Source organism: Leopardus geoffroyi, chromosome B1 (assembly GCF_018350155.1).
Source record: "Leopardus geoffroyi isolate Oge1 chromosome B1, O.geoffroyi_Oge1_pat1.0, whole genome shotgun sequence".
NCBI lineage: Eukaryota > Metazoa > Chordata > Mammalia > Carnivora > Felidae > Leopardus > Leopardus geoffroyi.
The window spans coordinates 145,599,640-145,624,030 of NC_059327.1; the positions used below are offsets into that span (position 1 = coordinate 145,599,640).

Below are 24,391 nucleotides of genomic sequence, written 5' to 3' on the forward strand. Positions count from 1 at the left end.
GCTATTGTTGAGAGTGTGGCTATAAACATTGGGGTACAAGTGCCCCTATGCATCAGCACTCCTGTATGCCTTGGGTAAATTCCTAGCAGTGCTATTGCTGGGTCATAGGGTAGGTCTATTTTTAATTTTCTGAGGAACCTCCACACTGCTTTCCAGAGTGGCTGCAAGTAAAACAGAGATTCTAAAGATGGGGAGGCACTGCAAGGACTTTGAAAAAAATATGGAAGTAAGGAGCGCCCACTAGTGGTGGTCTCTACGTGGATGTGCCCTACAGTCCGTTATAAATTTCCAGGGCTTGTCTATTCAGGAGGAATAACAGATCAAGAAGAAAAAAACAAACCTAAGCAAGAAACTTTTGTAAAAACTTTATTTTCACGCAGTTTCTAAAAATACATCAATAAATATTTAAACTTCTCTATTCCAAGACATAGAGAAACACTGCATAATTACCACTAAACAAGGCATTATGCCTTACAAGGAAGACATAAAATGTCCAAGGGATATTTAAAAACATTGTGGAGTTTTCAAAGCTTCAACATCAGAAGTGTTGACCACATACTGTAAAACTCTCTCAATAAATAACAATTGGCATTCTTCTGAGCAGTACAAAAATAAATGCACACATGCATTCCACAACCTTAACAGTGACCTGTGTGCTTGGATCCCAAACTATTTATCTCCAGCCTTTATCATAGGGAATGACAGGGCGTGGTTTCCCCTCCCCTCCCCCCAACACATAATATAGTTTAATGAATGAAGAACATTTAAGACTCATCACTTACAAATTAAAAGGAACTGAACTAACTTTAGCATAAAAGTGACCTTTAAAAATAATAGTACAGCAAATTACCAAATTCATATCTTTAAATATTAGCTAGAACATTACTATGCTAGCTTTGAAAAATAAATAAATAAATAAACAAATAAATACATATGTTGAAAATAGACGAATGCTCATAGGGAACAGTCAAATAGATTGAACACAGTCCAGATGGTCCCTGGAGGCTTTGGTTTCTTTTCTTTCTATCCCATTCCACTGAGGCTGCCACAGTAAGCCATGAACTTCTGCCTTCTTTCTCTAGCTCAGTTGTTGCTGCCCCTGTGATTAAGAAAGAAAGAAAGAAAGAAAGAAAGAAAGGGAAAGAAAGAAATGGTTGCCATTAATAGGACTCCATAAATTGACTGCATAGTCCTGTGACATGTGGTTGCCACATGGTTACAACCTACACCACTGCGGTGGGTGGCAGGAAAATGCGGGCTCCTGGATGGTGTTTAATTAGGAATAAGGTGCTGTCTGTGATCACAATTGTATTATTAGCTTCAAAAAGCTAGAAGGTAATGTCACAGTGGCTAAAAAAGTACATTCAGGACATCATTTAAGCCCCACGGCAGACCTCTTAAGGAGCTATTTTTATTTCTTCTATATTACGAAACTTGAACAGATTAAGTGCTTTCCCTGGGGACACAGGAATAATCAGAGGTGGGGCCTAGGTTACAGTTAGGGCAGGGATTCACAGCAAAGTCCTTGCTCTTCAGGACTAAGCTTCAGCCGCCCATGTTGCCCAAAACCAAGGGTGCCACTTTTCAGAGCAGAAGCTCACCAGGGATGGAGCTGAATACTGTGTGTTCCTCAATGGGTGGGAAGCATTTGAACATCACTGGCCAAATCCAATTCAGCTTTTAGGAACACACATGCACCCCACACTCATTTGCGTGGGGAGAGAGGGCACTGGAAATATCCTTCTGGCATAGGAGAGGCTTAATGACCTTAATAGCAAAGGTCATTGTGAATGAATAATTTTGTTTTTCAGCGAAACCTAGGTTTCCTTGATCAAACTTCCCGGACGCATTTGCCAGGATCCGTGACCAAGGACTCTAGCGGCACGCGTCAACAGAAAGCATAACTCACTTGCTTAGCATCTTTTCGATGATTCTCTTGACCATGGGGGCTTCGGGGTTGAGACAGGCTTCGTGTCCGTTCTTGAGAGTGGCTCTGCGGAGACAAGGCACAATCCCCGTTGGCGGGAGGCCGGGCCGCAGGGTGGGGGGCACGGGGGCGGGGGGACGGCCAGGACGGCGGCAGCGCGGGGCGTCACTTACATGACTTCGGTGTGGGCGCAGTGGGGGCCCGACGGCGTCACCTTGACGCTCTGGATGTTCTTGAGGTGAATGCCCTGCAAGGTCTGCAGGCACTGGCAGCGCAGCTCGGTGACGACGGGCGCCCCTGCGGGGAGAGCAGGCCGGGTGAGCGGGCGGCCCCGGGGCGCGCACCCCACCCCCACCCGCACCCGCACCCGCACCCCGTCCCCCCGCGGGCTCCGGGCCTCACCTGCGGCGCGCCGGGCGGCGGGGACCAGGAGCAGGAGCAGCAGAGCGGCGCCGAGGAGCCGGGGAGCGCGGGGCGCGGTGCGGGCCATGGGGCTCAGCTCGGGGAGTCGCGGCGGTGGTGGCTGGAGCTGGGCGGCTGGCGGGAGGGCTGGCGGAGCGGACTCTGTGGCTCCCCGACCCGGGAGAACCGCTTTTATCCCTGGTGGACTCGGCGCGGCTCGGGGCGCAGCGGGGGGGCGGGGGGGCAGGGAAATTCCCGGCGCCCCGGGTCATTCCCGGGTGCGGAAGGTTCGCGCGGCCCCGCCCCCGGGGTGGAGGGGGACCCGCGTGCCAGGCCTCCCGCGTGTCCCGGCGACTCGGGCGTGTTCCCTTTCCGCCCAGTCCCCAAAGAGGGCGTGAGTGGCCTTGCTTGAGTCTGTGCCATTTACGCGAGACAGGCGTCTGTCTTGACGAATGTTAGTTATCCGGATGGGGGAATAACGCCCGGAGAAGGGGTGACATGACTTTCTACTTGCTACTTAACGCATAAATGTGTTTTGGTTTGATTAGTTTACTTCCGTCTGCATAAGGAGACCCTGTTAAAATACATTTGTCATCTCACAGCAGACATAAGAACGTTCGCCGGTTCCTAGCATTTTACATTCACAAACAAATCATACTTTGTGTCATATCCTGAAGGGGTGAAGGGATGAGGGGATGACCGGTGTCAAGAGGTCAATTTAACGTTTAATTTAGGACTGAGTGTCTTATCCCTACTTATCTTCCTTCCTTTGCAATTCTGGAACTTCCAGAGTTGGAGTAAATCCATGAACACCACCTTTTTGGTGTAGACGGTGTGAATTAGTCCGTGAAGTATAATGCTGGTGGTCATATCCGAGCTGTTGGGGGGTGGGGGGAAGGCTGCGTTGGGCTCCTGGGGTCCAAGGGTCGGAGGGACCAGGAGCTGATGCCTAGTGGGAGTAGCACCCTGTGCTCACCTGAACAGCAAAAAGAGGTGTTCCTGTGAAATACTTAAGCGCTAGATCACCACTCCAATGGCACTTCCTTGTTTTATGTTCCCAAATCTCATTTCCTTTCCCTGTTGTGTGGACTTGCCTGCCTCCGGGGATTTGAAATGCTCTCTAGAGAAGTAACTGCAGTCCTATTTTAGTTCTGACTGACTTCTAATCAATCAGACCTTTCAAGCCGGTAACTCGACTGTGTCGCTCAGCAGCTCATTTTTCACCTCAGTGTAAATGACTTTTGTTGTTGCTGGATTACATGTAGGTTTCAGAAGGCTTCGTGGTCTGTGAGGAGGTGGGGTTTACCCGGTGGATGGGTGTGGAACGGAAGCAGGAGGAGATGCTCTCGAGCTGCAAAGTGGCACCGAGCAGCCCTCTGCTTCACAATGCCAGGGTAGGAATTTCATTTAAACCGTCTCTGCCTTAGTTTCTCACCTGTAAAATGGACGTCAGAGATAGTATCTACTTCAGCAGATTGTTAGGAGGAATAAGTGGGTGAACATTTATAAAACGCCAGTACATACAATGCATACACTATAAATCATTTTTAAATAAACGTAATTTAAATTGCTGTTTCTGCATTCTTAAGCTGGAACTCACCTGGGGATAAAATCCCTGTACAAAGAGAAAAAAAAAATTTTTTTTAAAGAAAAAACACCTCCTTCAACCAACATAAAAGTTTTGTACTATTTTTTTTTTCTTAAGAGAAAACTCAGAATGAGTTTTTTGCTGTCTAGTTTAATTGATCAGTAATTTTATAGTTCTAATTTTATAGTTCTAATTTCAACTACAAAGTGCAAATAAAACTAAATATATTCTATCTTATTAGAAAAGATTATGAGGGGGCCTGGATGGCTCAGTAGGTTAAACATCTGACTCTAGTTGAGATCCTGTCCAGGTCATGATCTCACTCTTGGTGGGTTTGAGTCCTGTGCTGTGGGGTTGAGTCTGTGCTGACAGCTCAGAGCCTGAAGCCTGCTTCAGATTCTGTATCTCTCTCTCTCTCTCTCTGTCCCTCCCCTGCTCATGCTTTGTCTCTCTCTCTCTCTCTCAAAAAGAAACATTTTTTTAAAAAATTAAAAAAAGAAGAGATTATGAATTACTAAATTATAAATAATGATTTGTCTTTACATTTTTTTAAGTAATCAGAACAGTCCTTTGTGGGAAGGGGCAAGAAATACAACGTTTTAAAAAAAATAAGTGGAAAATGAAAGATGGCGTAAAGTTTATAAAATATGAATAACTTAGCAATAATTAAGAATTTGTGTAGGCTGGGGCGCCTGGGTGGCGCAGTCGGTTAAGCGTCCGACTTCAGCCAGGTCACGATCTCGCGGTCCGTGAGTTCGAGCCCCGCGTCGGGCTCTGGGCTGATGGCTCAGAGCCTGGAGCCTGTTTCCGATTCTGTGTCTCCCTCTCTCTCTGCCCCTCCCCCGTTCATGCTCTGTCTCTCTCTGTCCCAAAAATAAATAAACGTTGAAAAAAAAAAAAAAAGAATTTGTGTAGGTACTACTGTCATTATCCTTATTTTTCTCGGATTCTTATTTTTTTTTATTTTTTTAATGTTTATTTATTTTTGAGAGAGAGAGAGAGAGACAGTGTGTGTGTGTGGGGGGGGAGGGTGGGTTGGGGGAAGGTCAGAGAGGAAGGGAGACAAAGAATCTGAAGCAGGCCCCAGAGTCTGACGTGTGGCTCCAACTCATAAACTTCCAGATCATGACCTGAGTCAGTCACCCAGAGCCACTCAGTCGCCCCTTTCTAGGATTCCTAATTGAAAATACTATGCATTTTCTTTCTTTTTCTTTTTTCTTTTCTTTGCTTTTTTTTTTTTTTTTTTTTTTAGATAATCAGTAGCTCAGAATTATAATAGCTAAAGAGATTGCTATTCTTACCATTATTCTTCAGTATCTGCAGTAATTTACATATGTTTATGTGCTTATAAGATCAACATAAAGTATTACAGTAAATAACACTTTAATCGTCAATGTCCTCAATCTTTTGCATATATGAAACCCACTTAATCTTCTCAACTTCCCCACAAAGTAGTTACCAGCTTTGTCTCCACAGCTTTCCTCCACAAGGAAACAGGGAATGTAGGTAATTGGCCAAGGTCTCACAGTTAATAAAATTCACAATTTGAGCTCTAGCCAGTGCTGCTTTTAACCACTACATGTTAAGAAAAAAAAAAAAAAAAAGAAAGAAAAAACTTTTTTTCTAAGAAAAGTAATAGATAATTCAGAGAGCAGGTTTGTTTTTGTTTTGGTTTGTTTAAGTATGCTTGTTATTCTCGCGGTTAAATAGTTCAATGCCACATTTCCTAAAGCTTAAAAATAGCAAACTGCTCAAAAGTCTCCAGTGTTTTATTTCACTAACAGCAAGAAGTTTCTTTTGTGGAATGAATAGGATATACTTAGATTCAATAAAATCTACATCTATCTATCTATCTATCTATCTATCTGATTTTCCTCATCAATGGCTTATGACTCCAAAATCAAGTCAGTGGGATGAACACTCTACACTGAGATTTTCCCAGAAGGGAACTGGGCATTTTAGTTATTTGCTGAAATAAGGATCATGGTTTTCTGCCTGACCCAGTTTGCATACTTGATCATGATTTAATAATGGAAATATTTTGCCTTCAGCATTAACAGGAAGCTACCCAGAACTTTACTCTCTTTATAATTAAAAAAAAGAAAGAAAGAAAGAAAGAAAGAAAGAAAGAAAAAGAAAAATATTCTCCTAATGCTTTCCAGATCCAATCCAAAGTATGGACATATGCAAATACTCAGGGTGAATGAATAGGGCATCAAAAAATTTATAGCAGTGGCCAAAGGGATGAAACATTTCAAGAAGCAGCCTCATATTTATAGAATTATCTATAATTTTATGTCTAAGACTTGCTTGATAATCATCACTTGCTAACAAAATAAAGTACAGAAGAAAGGGCTTTTTTCTACCTTAATATATCAACTCTCATAATTCAATCCCTAGCAGCCCCGTATTTATTTTTCAGAAAACTTAAACAGCAATGACGTTCTGAAGCCTAAAAAACAATCCCCTTCTTTGTTTTTGCAAGTGTCTCCCCCAGATATTTACTCATTTTATGAGCTGAATGACAGATTTCTATGCCCAAACTTTAAACTAATGCAATCACCAATCTTAAAAGAAGAGAGCATCCTTAAAATAAAATGGGTTATTAAATCCCACTTAGAGCCACCATATTTACTGTCTTGTTCGATTGACACTATCTGATCTGCCTTTACAATCCAGACTTGGATTGTAATCCCTGAGATGAGGGAGCCATCGGAATGGGCAGTGCAGGACTGCTGTCCCCACTGTGGCCCTGGGAAATTGTGACACCACAAATGCCACGTGTTGCGTTTACCGCTTCTGGTAGAATGACTCCGGCTCTGAGGGGAGAAGAATGAAAATGTCCGAATGTGGCATTAAATCGCTTAATCCACCCACTTCTTCAGTCCGAAGCGTGTCGTCCAGCGTTCATGTCATAAACCCGATCCAGTCTCTAGTACGGTGGTCATTTCTACCCGGCTTGAGCTCCTTCCTCCTTCTGGTTATGGAATCTTGGTTTTCTCTTGGGGACCATCCCTTCTTCCTCCCAGCCTGGGTAGTTCAGGGAGGGGGACCCTGCTCCAAAGCTCCAGGAGTGTGCTGGAGACCCAAAGTACCATTGGTTGGTCTTTCCAGTCTGGGTTCAACCCTCAGGCAAGTTCTAACAGGTGCAGGGTGGGCAAGGGACCTAAGCCTGGCCAAGTCAGAAAAATGTCCTGGAGTCCTTGTTGTCAGGGAATGGTGGGAAAATCAGCCCTTGTTTCCTGTGGGGTTCCACCTGCTGGAACAGAAGCTTGAAGCTTTGTCAGTGCTTGAGGGGAGCCTGCCTGAAGTGAAGCAAGCACAGAGAAAAGCAGCCTGATGTGGAGTGAGGCTAATTACCGGCGAGAAGTTTTGAACTGCAACATGCGGTTTTAACGCATCCACACATCAGCCGTTTACTTTTAGAGGCCCAATGATTCTCCTTTTCTTTTTTAATTAAAACTTTCTTTTTTTTTGGTTTTCATATATGTTTTAAAGTTTATTTATTTTTGAAAGAGATAGAGTGCGAGTGCGAAGGAGGCAGAGAGAGGGAGGCACAGAATCCGAAGCAGGCTTCAGGCTCTGAGCCGTCAGCGGAACAGCTGTGTCCGCTCTGAGCTGTCACTTGAACTTGTGAACGGGACATTATGACCCGAGCCAAAGTCGGACGCTTAACCGACTGAGCCACTCAGCCACCCCATTCTTTTTAAAAAATTTTTTATTTGTATTTTTTAAAATTTATGTATTTGAGAGAGAGAGAGAGAGAGGGAGAGAGAGAAGCTCAAGCAGGCTCCATGCTCAGCTCGGAGGCCAATGTAGGGCTCAATCCCACAACCCTGGGATTATGACCTGAGCCAAAATCAGGAGTCAGCATTCAACAGACTAAGCCACCCGAGTGCCCCCTCTCCTTTTTATGAAGCCATCTTAAACCGGGTTTTGGTTACTGACTCCACTCACTGTTAGTTACCTTCCTAACCAGAAGGGCGGTTCAACTCGAATTGAATTCCTTTCTTTCTCCCTTTGTTTGAACATTGTCATCGATCATTTACTCAGCATTTATAAGGTGGGAATAAAGTTTGGCCAGGGATCCGGAGAGGAATAGGACTCTGCTACTCTCTGACTCTCCATGCAATAGGGGAAATGAGTGGACAAATAGAAGATTTTAGAAAAGGGGCACCTGGGTGGCTCAGTCAGTTGGGCATCCGGCTTCGGCTCAGGTCATGATCTCACAGTCCCTGAGTTCTAGCCCGTGTCAGGCTCTGTGCTGACAGCTCAGAGCCTGGAGTCTGCTTTGGATTCTGTGCCTCCCTCTCTGCCCCTTCCTCACTCACACTCTGTCTCTCTCTCAAAATAAAATAAAAATATTAAAAAAAAAAAGAGAGAGAGAGATTTTAGAAAAGCCTGTGAAAACCATGGCAAACCATTCCCAAGATGCTGGTGTGAGGACTACCTGATCTAACACTTAAAGAGTGGGTTTATGAAACTTGTCAGAGAGGTTCCTGAAAGAGGTGACCATTGATGTGACTCTCGGGATGAGGAATTTTCCAGGGAAATGGGGGACACTGATGGGCAGAAGACATTCAGGAGAGGGCCAGATGAGCAGAGGCATAGAAATGGGATGGAACATGGTGACTACTACTGGGAGCAGCAAACGGTTCATGTAGCTGGAACTCACTCTGTGAACAGAGACTGGAGAGAGGCTGAGGCAGAAGGAGGTTGCAGGCCTCCGACACTGGAGACCATGTGCTGGAAGGACCCTGTTTGTTAGTCAGGATCCAGTTTGGATGGTATCTAACTGGGAGGCCTCTGTAGGCATTTCAAGGTGTTTCCATGGCCCTGTTGCCCAGACCACACTGTGACCTTCATTGGCTATCTACCATAGGGTGGTTGAGGTATAACCTAAGATTCAGGATATGTGCAAAAAACTGAGGGCATGGTAGATATTAAATTAAAAGACATTTACTTGGGGTGCCTGGGTGGCTCAGTCAGTTAAGCTTCTGACTCATGATTTCCACTCAGGTCATGATCTCACGGTTTGTGAGTTGGAGCCCCATGTCGGGCTCGGTGCTGACAGTATGAAGCCTGCTTGGGATTCTCTCTCTCCCTCTCTCTTTGTCCCTTCCTCTCTCTCTCTCTCTCTCTCTCTCTCTCCCTCTCTCTCTCCCTCAAAACAAATAAATAAACTTAAAAAAAGTAAAATAAAAGACATCTGTTAGCACGTGCAAGATACAAGGAACTGTGGTCCATTTTGCAAAAAATGTATAGTGGATAAAACTGAAACTCCAAATATGAAATTCTTCTTCAGTACTAACCTGCCAACTATCTTCTGCAACACAGCTAGTCTTTCCTTCTGTTCCTGTGGTAAGGCCAACCTGACGATTTTAACCATGTATAATTACTTAAGTTCATTTCAGTTAACTCTGAAAAACATCCAATATATTAGATTTGGGCATTATTCCAAGGCTTTAAAAATAATATATTTCAATATAATGTTTGTATTTCCATTAAGATTTTTGAACAACTTTTGAGAAATAGTAATGAGTAATTAAATTATATTACATGCAATACGAATCAAAGAAATATAGAAATGCCAAAATTACAAAAGGATGTGTGAAGAAAAAAATATAGAAATTGAGGAAATGTCTTCAGGCAAATATTGTTTATCATACTTGGTTATAACAGGCATGAAAACAGCGTGATGACCCTGCTTTGATGTTTCCTGTATTATGGAAGTGAAATTTGGGAAGTTGAGATGAGCTATAAACCACAACAAACATATTACACATAGTGTGTGTGGATACATGGTCAGCCAGAGGACATGACAAACGTAGAAATTTTGATGATCAGAGAATGTCCTCTGTAACATTTCAACATTTTGAAATGTGTTATTACATTCTTTATGGCTCATATATGGTCTTTATTACAAAATGTTCCCTGTGTGTTGAAAAAATATACGTGACTTACGCAGTTTTTGGGTGAAGCATCTGTATACCATGCTCCAGCCAAGTTGGGGGATCATGTTGCTTTACTCTTCTGCATTGTTACTGATTCTTTACTGCTGTGACCTCCTAAGTCCTGAAAAGAGGCCTGTTAGAATCTTTAACTATGATAATCATTTCATCAATTGCCCCTTTTAGTTTCTATCTTAATATAATTTGATTAAATATCAAGTTCTTGAAATTTAGAATTGTTTGTTTCTTGTAGAAGTACCCCCTTTTTATTTTGAATCGGTCTTTTTTTTTATCTCTAAGACTCCTTCTTTCCTTAAGTCCTAATATCTTCTCACCTAATGCATTGACTTTTTTTTTTTTTTTTTCTTTTTAAGAGAGAGAGAGCATGAGCAGGGGAGAGGAGGAGAGAGAATCTTAAGCAGGTTCAAGGCACATCGTGGAGCCCAGTGCAGGGCTCGGTCCCATGACCCTGGGATCATGACCTGAGCCTAAATCAAGTCAGATGCTCAACTGACTGAGCCACCAGGTGTCCCATTGGATTAGTAATTTGTATTAATAATAGATTAATAGTCATTAGCAAGTAATACATTAGTATATCCATACTGTTTCTTTCAGTTAATTTTAGCATGATATAACACTCTTATTCTTTTAATTTCAAGTTATCTAGGTCTTAATATTTAAAGTATGTCTCTTTTAAGAGGCATAGATTTTTTGGTCTTATTTATACAGTCTTTGTACGAAAAAAAGTTGATCTTTGACTTTTAATTAGAGTGTTTATTCCATTTAAATTTACTATAATTCTTTTTTTTTTTTTAATTTTTTTTTTCAACGTTTATTTATTTTTGGGACAGAGAGAGACAGAGCATGAACGGGGGAGGGGCAGAGAGAGAGAGGGAGACACAGAATCGGAAACAGGCTCCAGGCTCTGAGCCATCAGCCCAGAGCCCGACGCGGGGCTCGAACTCACGGACCGCGAGATCGCGACCTGGCTGAAGTCGGACGCTTAACCGACTGCGCCACCCAGGCGCCCCTAAATTTACTATAATTCTTAATATAGTTGGATCTAAGTCTCCTCTCCTGCTATTCTATTTGTCCTATTTTTTTAAAAAAATCAACTTTCGATTTAAATGTAATTTTAGATTAAAAAAAAAAATTTGTATAGATAGTACAGAGAGTTCCTGTAGACTTTTTGCCCAGTATCTCCTAAAGTTGATATCTTACATAATTATAATACACTTATCAAAACTAAGAAATTAACACTGGTACATTGCTGTTCGCTGAACTCCAGTCTTTTATTCAGATTTCACCAATTTCCACTGGTGTCATTCTCCTATCCTGGGATCCAAGTTAGCACAACTCACTGGATTTAGTCATCACGTCTCTTTTGTGTCCTCTAATCTATGACAGAGTCTCAGTATTGCCTTGATTTTCATGACTTTGACAGATCTGAAGAATACTTTTTTTTTTTTTTTTTTTTTTTTAGTGTTTATTTATTTTTGAGACAGAGAGAGACATAGCACAAGCAGGGGAGGGGCAGAGAGAGAGGGAGACACAGAATCTGAAGCAGGCTCCAAGCTTTGAGCTGTCAGGACAGAGCCCGACGTGGGGCTTGAACTCACCAACCCGAGAGATCATGACTTAAGCCGAAGTCAGACGCTCAACTGACTGAGCCACCCAGGTGCCCCTGTGAAGAAAACTTCTTAAGTATTTTGTGGAATGTTTCTGGATGGGGATTTTTATGATGATTTTCTCATGATCATGCTAGGGTTATGGGTTTGGGGGAAGAACATGGTGGAAATGAAGTGCCCTTCTTACCATATCACATAGGGGGTATACATGATATTCATATGACACCAAGGGTGATGACCTTCATCACTTGGTTAAGGTGGAATCTGCCAGATTCTCCAGTCTAATGTTTTTTCCTTTTCCTAATCTGTTCTTTGGAAGGAACTCACAAAGCCCAGCCCACACTCACATGGGGAGGGGATTTAAACCCACCTTTAGGAGGAGACTTTTTATTGTCAGACCTGACAATAAAGAAGATTTTTTTCCTTTTCCCCGTCTGCCATCTGCTGTTTTGTTTCTTTATTCCTTAATGTCTGTATTCTTTTGTATTATTCAGATATTTTCTCTTATTCCATTTTATCTTCTTTTCAGATTTTTAAATCTAAACTTTTCGTTTCCCTTTTAGTGGTTACCCTAAAAATTGCAATATATATTCCTGCCATGTTACAATGTTCCTTCAGCTTACACTTTCTGCAACAATTGAAGACATCTCTTGTAGTCTAAATCCATTTCTTTCCCTACCTATCTTTTGTTATTTTTGTCATGTATTTTACCTTACGGCATGGATTTATCTCCATGGATCATTATTATTATTAATAACACAAATTATTCAAGTTCTTAGGAAAGAATCCACCTTCCTACCTTTTGGTCCCAGCCTCATTAAAAGGGAAAGAATTGCATGATTGTCTGAAAAACCACTTACCCAAAGTATTTAATAAGAGCTCTTATTACAATGTTTGTAAAAATCCAAAAGTTTATAAAGGCACTAATTTTTAATACTGAATCAGTGTGAAAAGCAGCAATATTTTATGTAAAACTAGGTTTCTCAAGCTGGTTGGGGAGGGTAGCGTGTCAAATATTCTTTTTTTTTTTTTTTTTTGGGGACAGAGAGAGACAGAGCATGAACGGGGGAGGGGCAGAGAGAGAGGGAGACACAGAATCGGAAACAGGCTCCAGGCTCTGAGCCATCAGCCCAGAGCCCGACGCGGGGCTCGAACTCACGGACCGCGAGATCGTGACCTGGCTGAAGTCGGACACTTAACCGACTGCGCCACCCAGGCGCCCCTCAAATATTCTTTCAGTAATAAAAATGTAAGGGAAGTAATGGCCAGGAGCAGGCATAAAGTTAGGTGTGACCTATAGTCTGTGTAATGGTACGATACCTTGGCCCCCCCCCAGTAGGAACCAAGGATCAAGAAGAATAAAACAAAACCTAAGCATGTGATTTTTTGCAAAACGTTTATTTTCATGTCATTTGTAAAAACATAACAGTAGTTTTAACGTCTCTGTTCCAAGACAGAGCAACACTGCATAATCAACATGAAACAAGGCATTATGCCCTACAAGCAAGACATAAAATGTCCAAGGGAAGCTTCAACATAAAAATGTTGACTATAGAATGTGAAATAATTTCCATAAATGACAACTGCCATTCTTTTAAACAAGTACAAAAATAGATGTATACACACTAACTTCTTCGGCTCCCTTCCCCCCCTCCCCCCCACACCCAGTGCTGTGCCCTGGCACCTGATGGAGTCTCCCAATACATAGTGGTTTAATGAGACCTTAAAAACCCATCATCTTCAAATTAAATAACAATCAGGATGGAGTTACGTCTGATTCAACACAGTCAGATCCTTAAATACTAATATGTAAAATATTAAAATACAAGCTTTGGAAAATAAATAAATACAAACATAAATAAATAGAGAACTCGTAATAGTCAAACACATTAAGGCCTTTCTAGGTGCCTGCAGAAGCCAGCTGTTCTCTCTTCATTTTCAGTTCCTAGAAGGGCCTTTCAGGAACCACCAGCAGCCAGCTTCTTACTGGTCTCCAGGTCAGTTGGTGCTGCCCCTATGATTGGAAAAGGGTTACTGTTACAGGTGCTAAGGAAAAACTGCTCCTCTCTCACACTGGCCCCTAGGGCTAGAGGGAGTTTTGCTGTAGACCCTGGCCCAGCCCTGCACCCACAGAAGGTCCCACAGTACCCGCTGCCCCCTACTGCAGAGAACTTGCTCTTTACTGGCTGTGGACTGAACTTGAAAGACCTAAAACCTAGCGCTCAAAGACTGTCATCCTGGGTTAAAAGTTTACATGCAAGACCTCACTTGAACCTCATACATCCCATGAAATTGTTATTATTCTCTATGCCCATTTTGCTGAGACTCAAAAGGATTAGAAAGCTTTCACAGGGATCCTAGACTTGAACTTAGGAGGATCATGCTGCAAAGTCTTTGCTCTTCACGACTAAGCTTCAGCGGCCCATGTTGCCCAAAACCAAGGGTGCCACTTTTCAGAGCAGAAGCTCATCAGGGATGGAGCTGAATACTGTGTGTTCCTCAATGGGTGGGAAGCATTTGAACACCACTGGCCAAATCCAATTCAGCTTTTAGGAACACACATGCACCCCACACTCATTTGCGTGGGGAGAGAGGGCACTGGAAATATCCTTCTGGCATAGGAGAGGCTTAATGACCTTAATAGCAAAGGTCATTGTGAATGAATAATTTTGTTTTTCAGCGAAACCTAGGTTTCCTTGATCAAACTTCCCGGACGCATTTGCCAGGATCCGTGACCAAGGACTCTAGCGGCACGCGTCAACAGAAAGCATAACTCACTTGCTTAGCATCTTTTCGATGATTCTCTTGACCATGGGGGCTTCGGGGTTGAGACAGGCTTCGTGTCCGTTCTTGAGAGTGGCTCTGCGGAGACAAGGCACAATCCCCGTTGGCGGGAGGCCGGGCCGCAGGGTGGGGGGCACGGGGGCGGGGGGACGGCCAGGACGGCGGCAGCGCGGGGCGTCACTTACAAGACTTCGGTGTGGGCGCAGTGGGGGCCCGACGGCGTCACCTTGACGCTCTGGATGTTCTTGGGGTGAATGCCCTGCACGGTCTGCAGGCACTGGCAGCGCAGCTCGGTGACGACGGGCGCCGCTGCGGGGAGAGCAGGCCGGGTGAGCGGGCGACCCCGGGGCGCGCACCCCACCCCCACCCGCACCCGCACCCGCACCCCGTCCCCCCGCGGGCTCCGGGCCTCACCTGCGGCGCGCCGAGCGGCGGGGACCAGGAGCAGGAGCAGCAGCGCGGCGCCGAGGAGCCGGGGAGCGCGGGGCGCGGTGCGGGCCATGGGGCTCAGCTCGGGGAGTCGCGGCGGCGGTGGCTGGAGCTGGGCGGCTGGCGGGAGGGCTGGCGGAGCGGACTCTGTGGCTCCCCGAGCCGGGAGAACCGCTTTTATCCCCGGTCGACTCGGCGCGGCGCGGCGCGGCGCAGGGCGCAGTGGGGGGGCAGGGAAATTCCCGGCGCCCCGGGTCATTCCCGGGTGCGGAAGGTTCGCGCGGCCCCGCCCCCGGGGTGGAGGGGGACCCGCCCGCGGGTGCCGGCGACTCAGAGACCGTTGTCAGCCCCAATGCGCAAAGGGGGCGTGAGTGGCCGCCCCGCGGCGGCTGCCACCGCGGGGGAGGGTGGCGGCGACCGTGGGCGCCCAGGGATCCCCGGTCGCAGGACCGGGAAGGTCGGACCCGTTAGTTAGACCCGTTAGAGGAGAGAATTGATTCTCAAAGACGCTTCAGTCGCTGGAACTGGAAGAGTTGAGGCGGAAATGGCAGCCTCTCTAATCTATCCTTTGGCTTTAAATTGGGCTTTCCGGGTGTTTTTCATCTCTGGAATAAATACACTCTTTAAAAATGTCTGTCGTCTCAGATTGTATGTGAGAATGTTTGTCTTGTTTCTGTTGTGTGGTCAGCTCTGGTAGGTCACACTTGGTACCACGTTTTTGCCCAGTGGGCATGGGGTAGGGTAAGGGAATGGACCGTGGCGCGGGGTAATTTAATTCAGCGTTTATTTTTAGGTACAGTTTGCAATGTCTCATACTCCTTGTCTTCGAAATTCTGGGACTTCCTACACTCTAGTAATTCCTGGAGCCGCGCTATTTGTTGTCTAGGAGACGGTGTTTTCATTCATGGCAGTGGTTCCAGAGCTGCGAAGGCCGTGCTGGGATGAGGAGGCCCTCCTCTGTAAACAGTCCGGGGAGAGAAAGGATCATGGACACAAGAAATCGAGTACCTAGCGACTCTCACCTCTACTTCTCTAGGTAGCAAACAGATGTGTTTCCAAATGTGTAAATACTAGATTACTAGCATGTTCCACTCCGTGTCACCTGAATATGCCTGCCTCCTGAGAGTGATTCTCTTGAGAAACAGCTAAGCTATCAATTACTTTAGTTCTCTAAGAATGCCAGCCCATAAAGCATTTCAGTCCGTGTAGCTTGAGGACTTCTCACCGAGTAATTCACTTTTCTTCATCAGTTTCAATATCCCTTTTTGGATTAAACTGGGTAGTTTAAATGGATTCTCCAGGGTAGTGCAGATCTCGGGGATGTGTGAGCTATTCTGCCGGTGCCCGGAGAAGAGCTGGATGTGGAGGATGCTGGTCTGTCTCTGGCACAGAGACAGTCTGGTGAGGCTGTGAAGGCTGGAGCCTCAGCCACACCACTTACTTGCCCCATGACCCCTGCTTGTGGGTACTTTATTTCATCTCTCTGGGCTCCTGTATTTCCTCTGTACAAGAGAGCAAATAATGCCTGCCTCGCAGGGTTGTTATGAGTATTAAATGTGTTAACATTTATAAAACATCAGCACATGTTGTGTTGCATAAATATTTGTTAAATAAAATAGAATTAGTGTTCTAATACAATCTTACTGTTATGGACTCAGTATGCTCTCCACAAATTCAGATGTTGAAGTCCTGTATCCCATTGTGGTGATATTAGGAGATGGGACGTTTGGGGGGTGATGAAGTCTATATGAGGTCATGAAGGTGGGATCCTCCTGATGGTATTAAGCGCTTTTATAAGAGGGGACACCCAGAGGGCTTGATCTCTCTCTTTGTCATGTGAGGGTACAGCAAGTCAGCGGCTATCTACAAACCAAGAAGAGGGTTCTCACTAGATACTAAATCTGCAGATAAGTATCTTGGACTTGGGCTTCCCAGCCTGCAGAACAATGAAAAATAAACGTTTATTATTTAAGCCAGCCAATGTACGGTATTTTGTTTTAGCAGCTTGGACTGTTTAAGACGCTTACCTGAACAAGAACACCCGGTGGTGAATCCTTGTGTAAACAGGAAAAAAACAAAAGACAATCTTTTCATTTATCTCTTAAAATTTTCAGCGTCCGAGGTTGTGAAAGGAGGGCACATCTGCATTCTTCAGAGATCCTAGAACAGATTTTTCAAATCCAGTGTTTATTTGCAATTTCAGTTTCCCATGTAAAATGGAAGTAAGAATAAAAATTTCTCCCAATCCTTATACAGGAAAATATTTCAGATATGACTGTCTCTCTGCCTTGGGCATTAACAGCTGGCTCCCAAAACAATAGCAAGTATTAGTTGTAATGATTCCCAGACCCAACCCAAAGTATTGACGTTAGCAATCATACAGGAAGAGTAGAATTTCAACTTTCCTACGATAGCAGCCAAGAGGATGAGATGAGTCAAGAATTAACCCATTGTCTGTGGAATTTTCTACAACATGACTCCTACTACCTGTTTAATCAGAATTATTGACTTTCAGGAAGTAAGTAGAAAGGTAACTTTTTTCTTTCATAATGTACCACTGTCCATTATTTCACTCATGACAGCCCTATACTAAGTTTCAGAAAATTTTAAGAGTTTCAGAAAATTTTAAGAGTTCCAGTGTTACAAAGCCCGCCATGATAAACAAATTGCTTCTTGTTTTAAGATGTGCTGAATGCTACATTTATTGTGCAAGCTGTAAATCCCTGCAATCACCAACCCAATGAAATTATCTCTAACCTATGTGTTTCAGTTTGCTAAATCCTATTTTACCCTGTCATTGTTTATTGTATCTTTCAGATTTGACGAATTCTTTGCAATATGTCTGCAAAATCTTGGGTCGCTCTTCCGTGCTGAGCACTCATCTTGCTAATCAACCAGCAAGAATGAGTGGTTTGCCTTAAGCTTTGCCGGCATAATTGCGACTCCCTGACCCCCCTCCCGTCCCTCCCATTTCCCGAACATCTATAGTTTGTTGTATAATGGTTCTGCTCAGAAAGGAGAAAATTAAGATGCCTAAACATGTCGCTAAACCCTAAGATCATCTATCCTCTTGTCTAAGGGCACTCAGTTGCGCATCTGTGCTAACCTCTTTAAATCTCTACGACATCTGCTTTTTCTACCTGTACGGTGCCCGCTCTTTCTTAAAACAGAATCCTAGATTTCCTTCGGAAATCCTTATCTCTGCCCTTATAAGCCCACATGATTAAAGCGAGGTGACTTCACTTCTGAGCTCAGGAGGGGGAACTTTCGACCCTATGGCCTTGTTGGTACCTCCTTCCTGCCTGTGCCCTTCCTTGCCCAGGCCTGTATGGGTTCAGTGTGGAGCCAGTGATTTAAGACTGGCCATCAGAGAAGATGCTGGTCATGCTGGAACAAAGGGAATTGAGAAGCTCTCGCTTCTTACCAAAATTGCTAAGTAGGTAGGATAGAAACTTGGAGTCTTGCCATTGCTTGGGGGAGCCTGCCTGAGAGTGGAGCCACCACAGAGGAAAGCACGAGCACGCTCAGACTCAGAATTACTGGGGACGTTGTTGGAGCACGTGGCTGTAGCTTTGCTCAACCTAATCCACTGACTTTCATTGTCAAACAGCAGTTGATTTTCTTTCCTTATTGAGCCAATTTGAGTCATGTTGCCATTACTTACGATAAAAGAGCCCTGAAAAATATGTGATCTTTCGTATTGCTGCTAAAATTATCAAACACAGATTGATTTCTTCACCATTTAAATCCTTCCCTCCCTTCCTTTCTCCATCTATTCATTTGTAAGGTAGCATTTATGAATTTGGAATCAAATTAGGTCCCAGGAATGCAAAAAAGCATAAGATGCAATGTACTACCACCTAAGTTTTAGTCTCCTAGGAGAAGCAGACATATAAATAGAATGCTACGAAGTAGTCTGGTAAATCACATGATAGAGTATGCCCAAGATATGATAGCAGCATATGGAACCCCTAACATTGGTTCTCAACGGCATGGCCTGAATTCTCAGAGAAGATCTTCTGAGATGTCTCTAGGAGAGGTGTCCCCTCCAAGCCAAACCTGACAGGATAGATTTTCCCAGGTGAATGGGGAGATTAAAAGGTGGGGAAAACATTCTAGAAGGAGATGACCAAATGCATCAAGTCATAGAAGCTACAATGAGCATCGTGTCTACTGGAAGCACCTGGCAGTTTATATATCTGGAGTTTCACCAGTGAGGCAAGGAGAGGGGAGAGAAGGAGGCAGAATCCTGTCACTGAAGGCTGTGCGTAGACCCTGCTTGTTGTTCAGAAACCAGTTCAGATGTTACCACCGTTGAAATGCTCTTAAATCCATCCAGAGTTGTTTCCAAGACCCTACGTGTGCAAATTCACCATTTACTAAGTGGCGTGTGTGAGGGCAGAGTGTATAGAAATCACAGGACGTGGCTAGACCGGAGGAGGTAGTGAATATGAATCCAGTGGACCTTTACCGAGCACTCATGGTGTATAAGGTGCTACAACAGATTTTACAAGACCTGCAAAATTGGAGAAACGTCAAACTCTTAACTGGACATTATTTAACATCTATCCAATATACTCCCTTATGTATGTTAATTTCTGTTGTTGCTGCGCAAGTAGGGAAGATTCTAATGATCTGAGCAACTTGTAATTATTTAAAATCATTTCGGGGCGCCTGGGTGGCTCAGTCGGTTAAGCATCCGACTTCAGCTCAGGTCACGATCTCGCGGTCCGGGAGTTCGAGCCCCGTGTCGGGCTCTGGGCTGATGGCTCAGAGCCTGGAGCCTGCTTCCGATTCTGTGTCTCCCTCTCTCTCTGCCCCTCCCCCGTTCATGCTCTGTCTCTCTCTGTCTCAAAAATAAATAAACGTTAAAAAAATAATATAAAATCATTTCAAGTTACACTAAGGGACATTACAAAAATACTGACTTTGGACGAGATTTAAAGGATTTTTAAAAAGTTGCTGTAAATTAGGTTTTCACCTCTAGTTTCTTGAACTTGTTTTCTCAATGTTTATGGAAGTAGTCCTGGTTATGTAAATACTGTAACGCAACAAGAAGAAATGCGGTATGACAAACTTACAAAAGGGAAGTAAACACAGGAAAGAGGAAACTTCCCCATGGAAATGGCTAATGCTACAAGAAGACATTTTTGGAGCACGAAAACATCATGACTTTGGCTTTATGGAAGTAAAATTGAGGAAGTTGGCAGATGACTGTATAAACCACTAATAAAAGTGTCACCCATAGTGTCACGCTAGCATTATGAAAACAGGGTCAAAAACGTGATTTTTAAATGTTGCTTATTAGAGTACATCTTTCAATGTTTTTCACTACAATTTGACATATATACATATATATTTTTTTTACCAGAAATACTTAAAAAAAATTTTTTTTAACGTTTATTTTTGAGACAGAGAGAGACAGAGCATGAACGGGGGAGGGGCAGAGAGAGAGGGAGACACAGAATCAGAAGCAGGCTCCAGGCTCTGAGCCATCAGCCCAGAGCCCGACGCGGGGCTCGAACTCACGGACCGCGAGATCGTGACCTGAGCTGAAGTCGGATGCTTAACGGACTGAGCCACCCAGGTGCCCCAGAAATACTTTAAGTTTTGTTTCTATTCTTCTTGTCTCTGTGCATGCATTTTTTTATGGAGATATGCAGAGATGTGCATACGTATACAGGATTGCTCACAAGTAGTTGGAACCTTATTAAACCAACATAAGCAACAAGAACGACACAATAATAACAACAACAACAACAACAAAAGGTCTTGTGTGCCAGGGTGGTGGTGGTATTTAGTATTTATTTGGTATAAACAGCAGGCCCCAAAGGCCGTCAACTGAGGGCCAGGGCAGGAAATAACAAATTACTACAGAGGGCTGGCACTGAGAACTAGAAAAGCAGGAATAGAGCTTATACTCTCCGTTTTTCCTGGACCATGCCATCTCTCATTGTGGCTTTTCTCTCTGTGTCTGCTTCATATTTTGTCCATTCTGTGTCCCATGAGCTTAGCCAAACTAAATATTTGTACTCTTTTTAAAGCCTTGAAAATAGTCCTCATAGGATTATTCTGCGAATCAAATCCATTTACACGTGTAAAATGTACCAGAAAATAAATTCTATATAAAATATTGTTAAATAAAGAAAAAAAATAAGAAAATAATGAAATAATTAAAATTAAGAATAGGTTTTAAAAGTAAAGTGAGTAAGTTGTGCAAAAATTTGATTTCCGTTTTTAATCAGTATTCTTGACTGCTTATATTTAGCAAGTGGGGTCAAGGTGGGTTAATATTCTTCTGTATCAAGGAGATAGACTGGGGCGCCTGGGTGGCTCAGTCGGTTAAGCATCTGACTTCGGCTCAGGTCATGATCTTATGGTTCGAGCCCTGCAGCCGGGTCTGCGCATTTGAGTGCAGAGCCTGCTTCACATCCTCTACCTCCCTCTCTTTCCACCCTGCCCTCCAGCTCTTTCCCTCTCTCTCTCAAAAATAAATAAACATTAAAAAAAAAAAAAAAAAGGAGAAGGAGAAAAGGTAAAGATGCAGGGAGATGGAGTATGAAGGGAGGTAATTTAGAGATCACCATAGGAAAATGGGAGAAGCGGTCATTTCTTGAGTGGCCAGGGCTAATGACAGGGCTGGGTATTTGATTGAAGTGACAAGGATTTGGGACAATAGTTTGTGAAAGTCCAAAGGTAGTTCGATTTCAGGAACAAAAGTGTCATAAAATAGGAAAGCTCGCCTGGAACTAGAAGGCATTAAATTACACTGATACCAACTCACACGATTTCATTTCTTCAGCAGTATTTTGTAGCTCAGGGCCAAAACAGAGAAAGACAATGGGAGCGAGCAAGAGTGAGGGATTAACCTGGTAGAAACTATGGAGAGAGTAATTTGCAGATGTGACAAACCACGGAGTCCAGGCTGAGCTGGAAGGGGAATGAAGCAGAATAAGGTGGGAGAAACTGAAAAAATGATGGTGGGGGGACTTTCGAGGGACTTTTCAGTCCCTCGGCAGAGAAGCCTGAGAGTAGGGGCACCTGGGTGGCTCAGTCGGTTGAGCATCTGACTTCAGCTCAGGTCATGATCTCACTGCTCCTGAGTTTGAGCCTCGAGTCGGGATCTGTGCTAACAGCTGGGAGCCTGGAGCCTGCTTCAGATTCTGTCTCCATCTCCCTACCTCTCCCCTGCTCACGCTCTGTCTCTCTCTCAAAAACAAATAAACATTTTAAAAATTTAAAAAATTAATAAATAAAAAAAATTTAAATGGACTGTTTCCAGGGTGCCTGCTTGGCTCAGTCAGAAGAGCTTGTAATTCTTGATCTCAGGGTCGTGAGTTCTAGCCCCGCGTTGGTTATAGAGATTACTAAAAAGTAAACTTAAAAAAAAGGTTTATGGGTAAACTTTAAAAAACAAATTAAAAATATAAAGTGTTTTCTAAGAAGGCTTGTAAATGAAATACACTCAATAGAATTAACATTAACATGGTCTCCTTCTCAATTGTTTCTTTGGGCAGAAAAAAACAGTGGCTTTGAGTCAGTGGGCTTCTGAGTCAGATAGTCTTGAGTTTTACTTTTAACTCCACTTTTAAGATCTCTTATTCCTGTTTCCTGATCTATAAAATGAGAATAGGGTGCTTGAGTGGCTCAGTCAGTTAAGTAGCCAACTTCAGTTCAGGTCATCATCATCTCATAGTTCACAGGTTCGAGCCCCACGTCAGGCTCTGTGCTGAGAGCTCGGAGCCTGGAGCCTGCTTCAGATTCTGTGTCTCCCTCTCTCTCTGCCCCTCCCCTGCTCACAGTCTGTGTCTCTCTCAAGAAAGTAAATAACATTGAAAAAAAATTTTTAATAAAATAAAATAAGAATAAGAATATCAATCCCATAGCATTCTTGAAGTAATTAAAAGGATATTACAAAGAGCTCAAGCACAGCATCCAACCCAGAGTTAGGGCCTGAAAAATATTACTCTCCTTATCTTCCCTCCGTGCTTACCCTCTGAATACATATTTCCAAACAGCAGTGGCCACATCCCTGAGCTAACAAGCAACCCACTAAGGGCACCATAGGCAAGCAAGAATTTTTCTTCAACAGAACCACAACCCAACGCTGGGGTCCTAGAGTCAAGAAAGAAACATGTAACACAATGCATATAAGCCACATTTCCAGAAAAATCAAATAGAAAACCCTGCAAAGCTTGTCAACCACTATGTTTATAAGACTATGAAGTATACAGAGTATCTGGTGATTGAGATCTGGTCTTAACTTTCCCTTTAGTGAAAAGAAGAAGAATGAGAAGGAGAAGAGGAAGAAGAAGAAAAAGAAGAAGAAGAAGAAATAAACACAGTATGCAATCATATTGATTCTTTCTTTTTTTTTTTTAACGTTTATTTATTTTTGAGACAGAGAGAGACATAGCATGAACGGGGGAGGGGCAGAGAGAGAGGGAAACACAGAATCAGAAGCAGGCTCCAGGCTCTGAGCCATCAGCCCAGAGCCCCACGCGGGGCTCGAACTCGCGGACCGCGAGATCGTGACCTGAGCCAAAGTCGGACACTTAACCGACTGAGCCACCCAGGCGCCCCGGTTATTTATTTCTTGACTGAGTCAGACATGAAAAGGGATTTTACCAGTGTCCGGTTTCATGTGGGTGGCAGCAAAGCTTGAAAGCAAAGGACTCACCAAACATAAACAGAGTTAGGACTATCAAGTCTTAATTATCAACAGCCTTGGGTAATTTGTCTTCTACTCTGTGATTCCAAAGCACCATCTCCCAACCTCCCTCAGATCTAACTCCAAACTCTATTGTAATTATTTGTTTGTCCTTCTGATTTGTTCCTCTATAGGATCCAATTTACCACCCCACCCCCCACCGTAGTATATCTACATTCTAGGAAAATGCCAACCACAATAAATGCTAAAACGTATTTTTCAAATCTTAACCACAAGGAGGAGAACAATGTGATTACTGTAAAAGTTTTGGGTAAGGACTTTTCTTGTTGCCGGGGTGAGCAACTCAACTAACCAAGAATAACACAAAATGGGCTCGTTAAATAATATTTAGGTGTATACATACATATTTAATGTAGAGTGTATCATATGTGATATATAAGCAAACCATTCGCCCTCCCTTTTCCTCTGTATTTTCCACCCATCGGTCATAATGGGATCTCATGGTTCCTTAATGTGCTCTACTTCAGAACAGTCTTACGACACTAGCTTATCATCCACAAACAGACGTTTGCCTTTAACACCATCATATTCAGAACAATGCCACAAGATTATAGACAGTGAAAGGCCCTTCTGAGACCACAACTTTTTGTTCTTCTAACTCTTCTACTCTCAGGCTTTTCTTTCTTTCTTCCTTCCTCTTTCTTTCTTTCTTTCTTTCTTCTTTCTTTCTTTCTTTTTTTTTTTTTTTTTTTTTTTTTTTTTTGAGAGAGCGACAGAGAGACAGAAAGAGCGTGAGCAGGGGAGAGGCAGAGAGATGGAGACAGAATCTGAAGCAGGATCCAGGCTCCCAGCTGTTAGCACAGATCCCGACTCGAGGCTCAAACTCAGGAGCAGTGAGATCATGACCTGAGCTGAAGTCAGATGCTCAACCGACTGAGCCACCCAGGTGCCCCTACTCTCAGGCTTCTCTGCCGAGGGACTGAAAAGTCCCTCGAAAGTCCCCCCACCATC

General features: G+C 43.6%; 2 protein-coding genes and 1 long non-coding RNA gene across 3 annotated transcripts; 1 reads left to right on the forward strand and 2 right to left on the reverse strand.

Annotated features, from left to right (window-relative positions):
* Nucleotides 1-350: 350 nt before the first annotated feature.
* On the reverse strand, nucleotides 351-2,490 carry LOC123595858 (growth-regulated alpha protein-like). Its single transcript, XM_045473757.1, has 4 exons — nucleotides 2,330-2,490; nucleotides 2,101-2,224; nucleotides 1,910-1,993; nucleotides 351-1,099 (listed from the first exon to the last, which is right to left on the reverse strand). The coding sequence occupies exons 1-4, from the start codon at nucleotides 2,415-2,417 to the stop codon at nucleotides 1,084-1,086; spliced, it is 312 nt and encodes a 103-aa protein (XP_045329713.1). The 5' UTR covers nucleotides 2,418-2,490; the 3' UTR covers nucleotides 351-1,083.
* Nucleotides 2,491-2,571: 81 nt separating this feature from the next.
* Nucleotides 2,572-6,852, forward strand: LOC123595859. The gene is made up of 2 exons (XR_006711405.1): nucleotides 2,572-3,516; nucleotides 6,597-6,852. It is a non-coding gene; the product is annotated as an uncharacterized LOC123595859 (long non-coding RNA).
* Nucleotides 6,853-12,875: 6,023 nt separating this feature from the next.
* LOC123595860 (growth-regulated alpha protein-like) lies at nucleotides 12,876-14,983 on the reverse strand. Its single transcript, XM_045473758.1, has 4 exons — nucleotides 14,695-14,983; nucleotides 14,466-14,589; nucleotides 14,275-14,358; nucleotides 12,876-13,510 (listed from the first exon to the last, which is right to left on the reverse strand). Exons 1-4 carry the CDS (start codon nucleotides 14,966-14,968, stop codon nucleotides 13,495-13,497), a joined length of 498 nt encoding a protein of 165 aa, XP_045329714.1. The 5' UTR covers nucleotides 14,969-14,983; the 3' UTR covers nucleotides 12,876-13,494.
* Between the last annotated feature and the right edge of the window lie 9,408 nt (nucleotides 14,984-24,391).

Coding starts and splice junctions, on each gene's coding strand:
- LOC123595858 (XM_045473757.1), bottom strand. CDS start 2,417: ATGGCCCGCACCGCGCCCCGCGCTCCCCGGCTCCTCGGCGCCGCTCTG. Junction 2,225..2,329: donor CGCCGCCCGGCGCGCCGCAG/GTGAGGCCCGGA, acceptor CTCTCCCCGCAG/GGGCGCCCGTCGTCACCGAG. Junction 1,994..2,100: donor TGCGCCCACACCGAAGTCAT/GTAAGTGACGCC, acceptor TTGTCTCCGCAG/AGCCACTCTCAAGAACGGAC.
- LOC123595860 (XM_045473758.1), bottom strand. CDS start 14,968: ATGACCCGGGGCGCCGGGAATTTCCCTGCCCCCCCACTGCGCCCTGCG. Junction 14,590..14,694: donor CGCCGCTCGGCGCGCCGCAG/GTGAGGCCCGGA, acceptor CTCTCCCCGCAG/CGGCGCCCGTCGTCACCGAG. Junction 14,359..14,465: donor TGCGCCCACACCGAAGTCTT/GTAAGTGACGCC, acceptor TTGTCTCCGCAG/AGCCACTCTCAAGAACGGAC.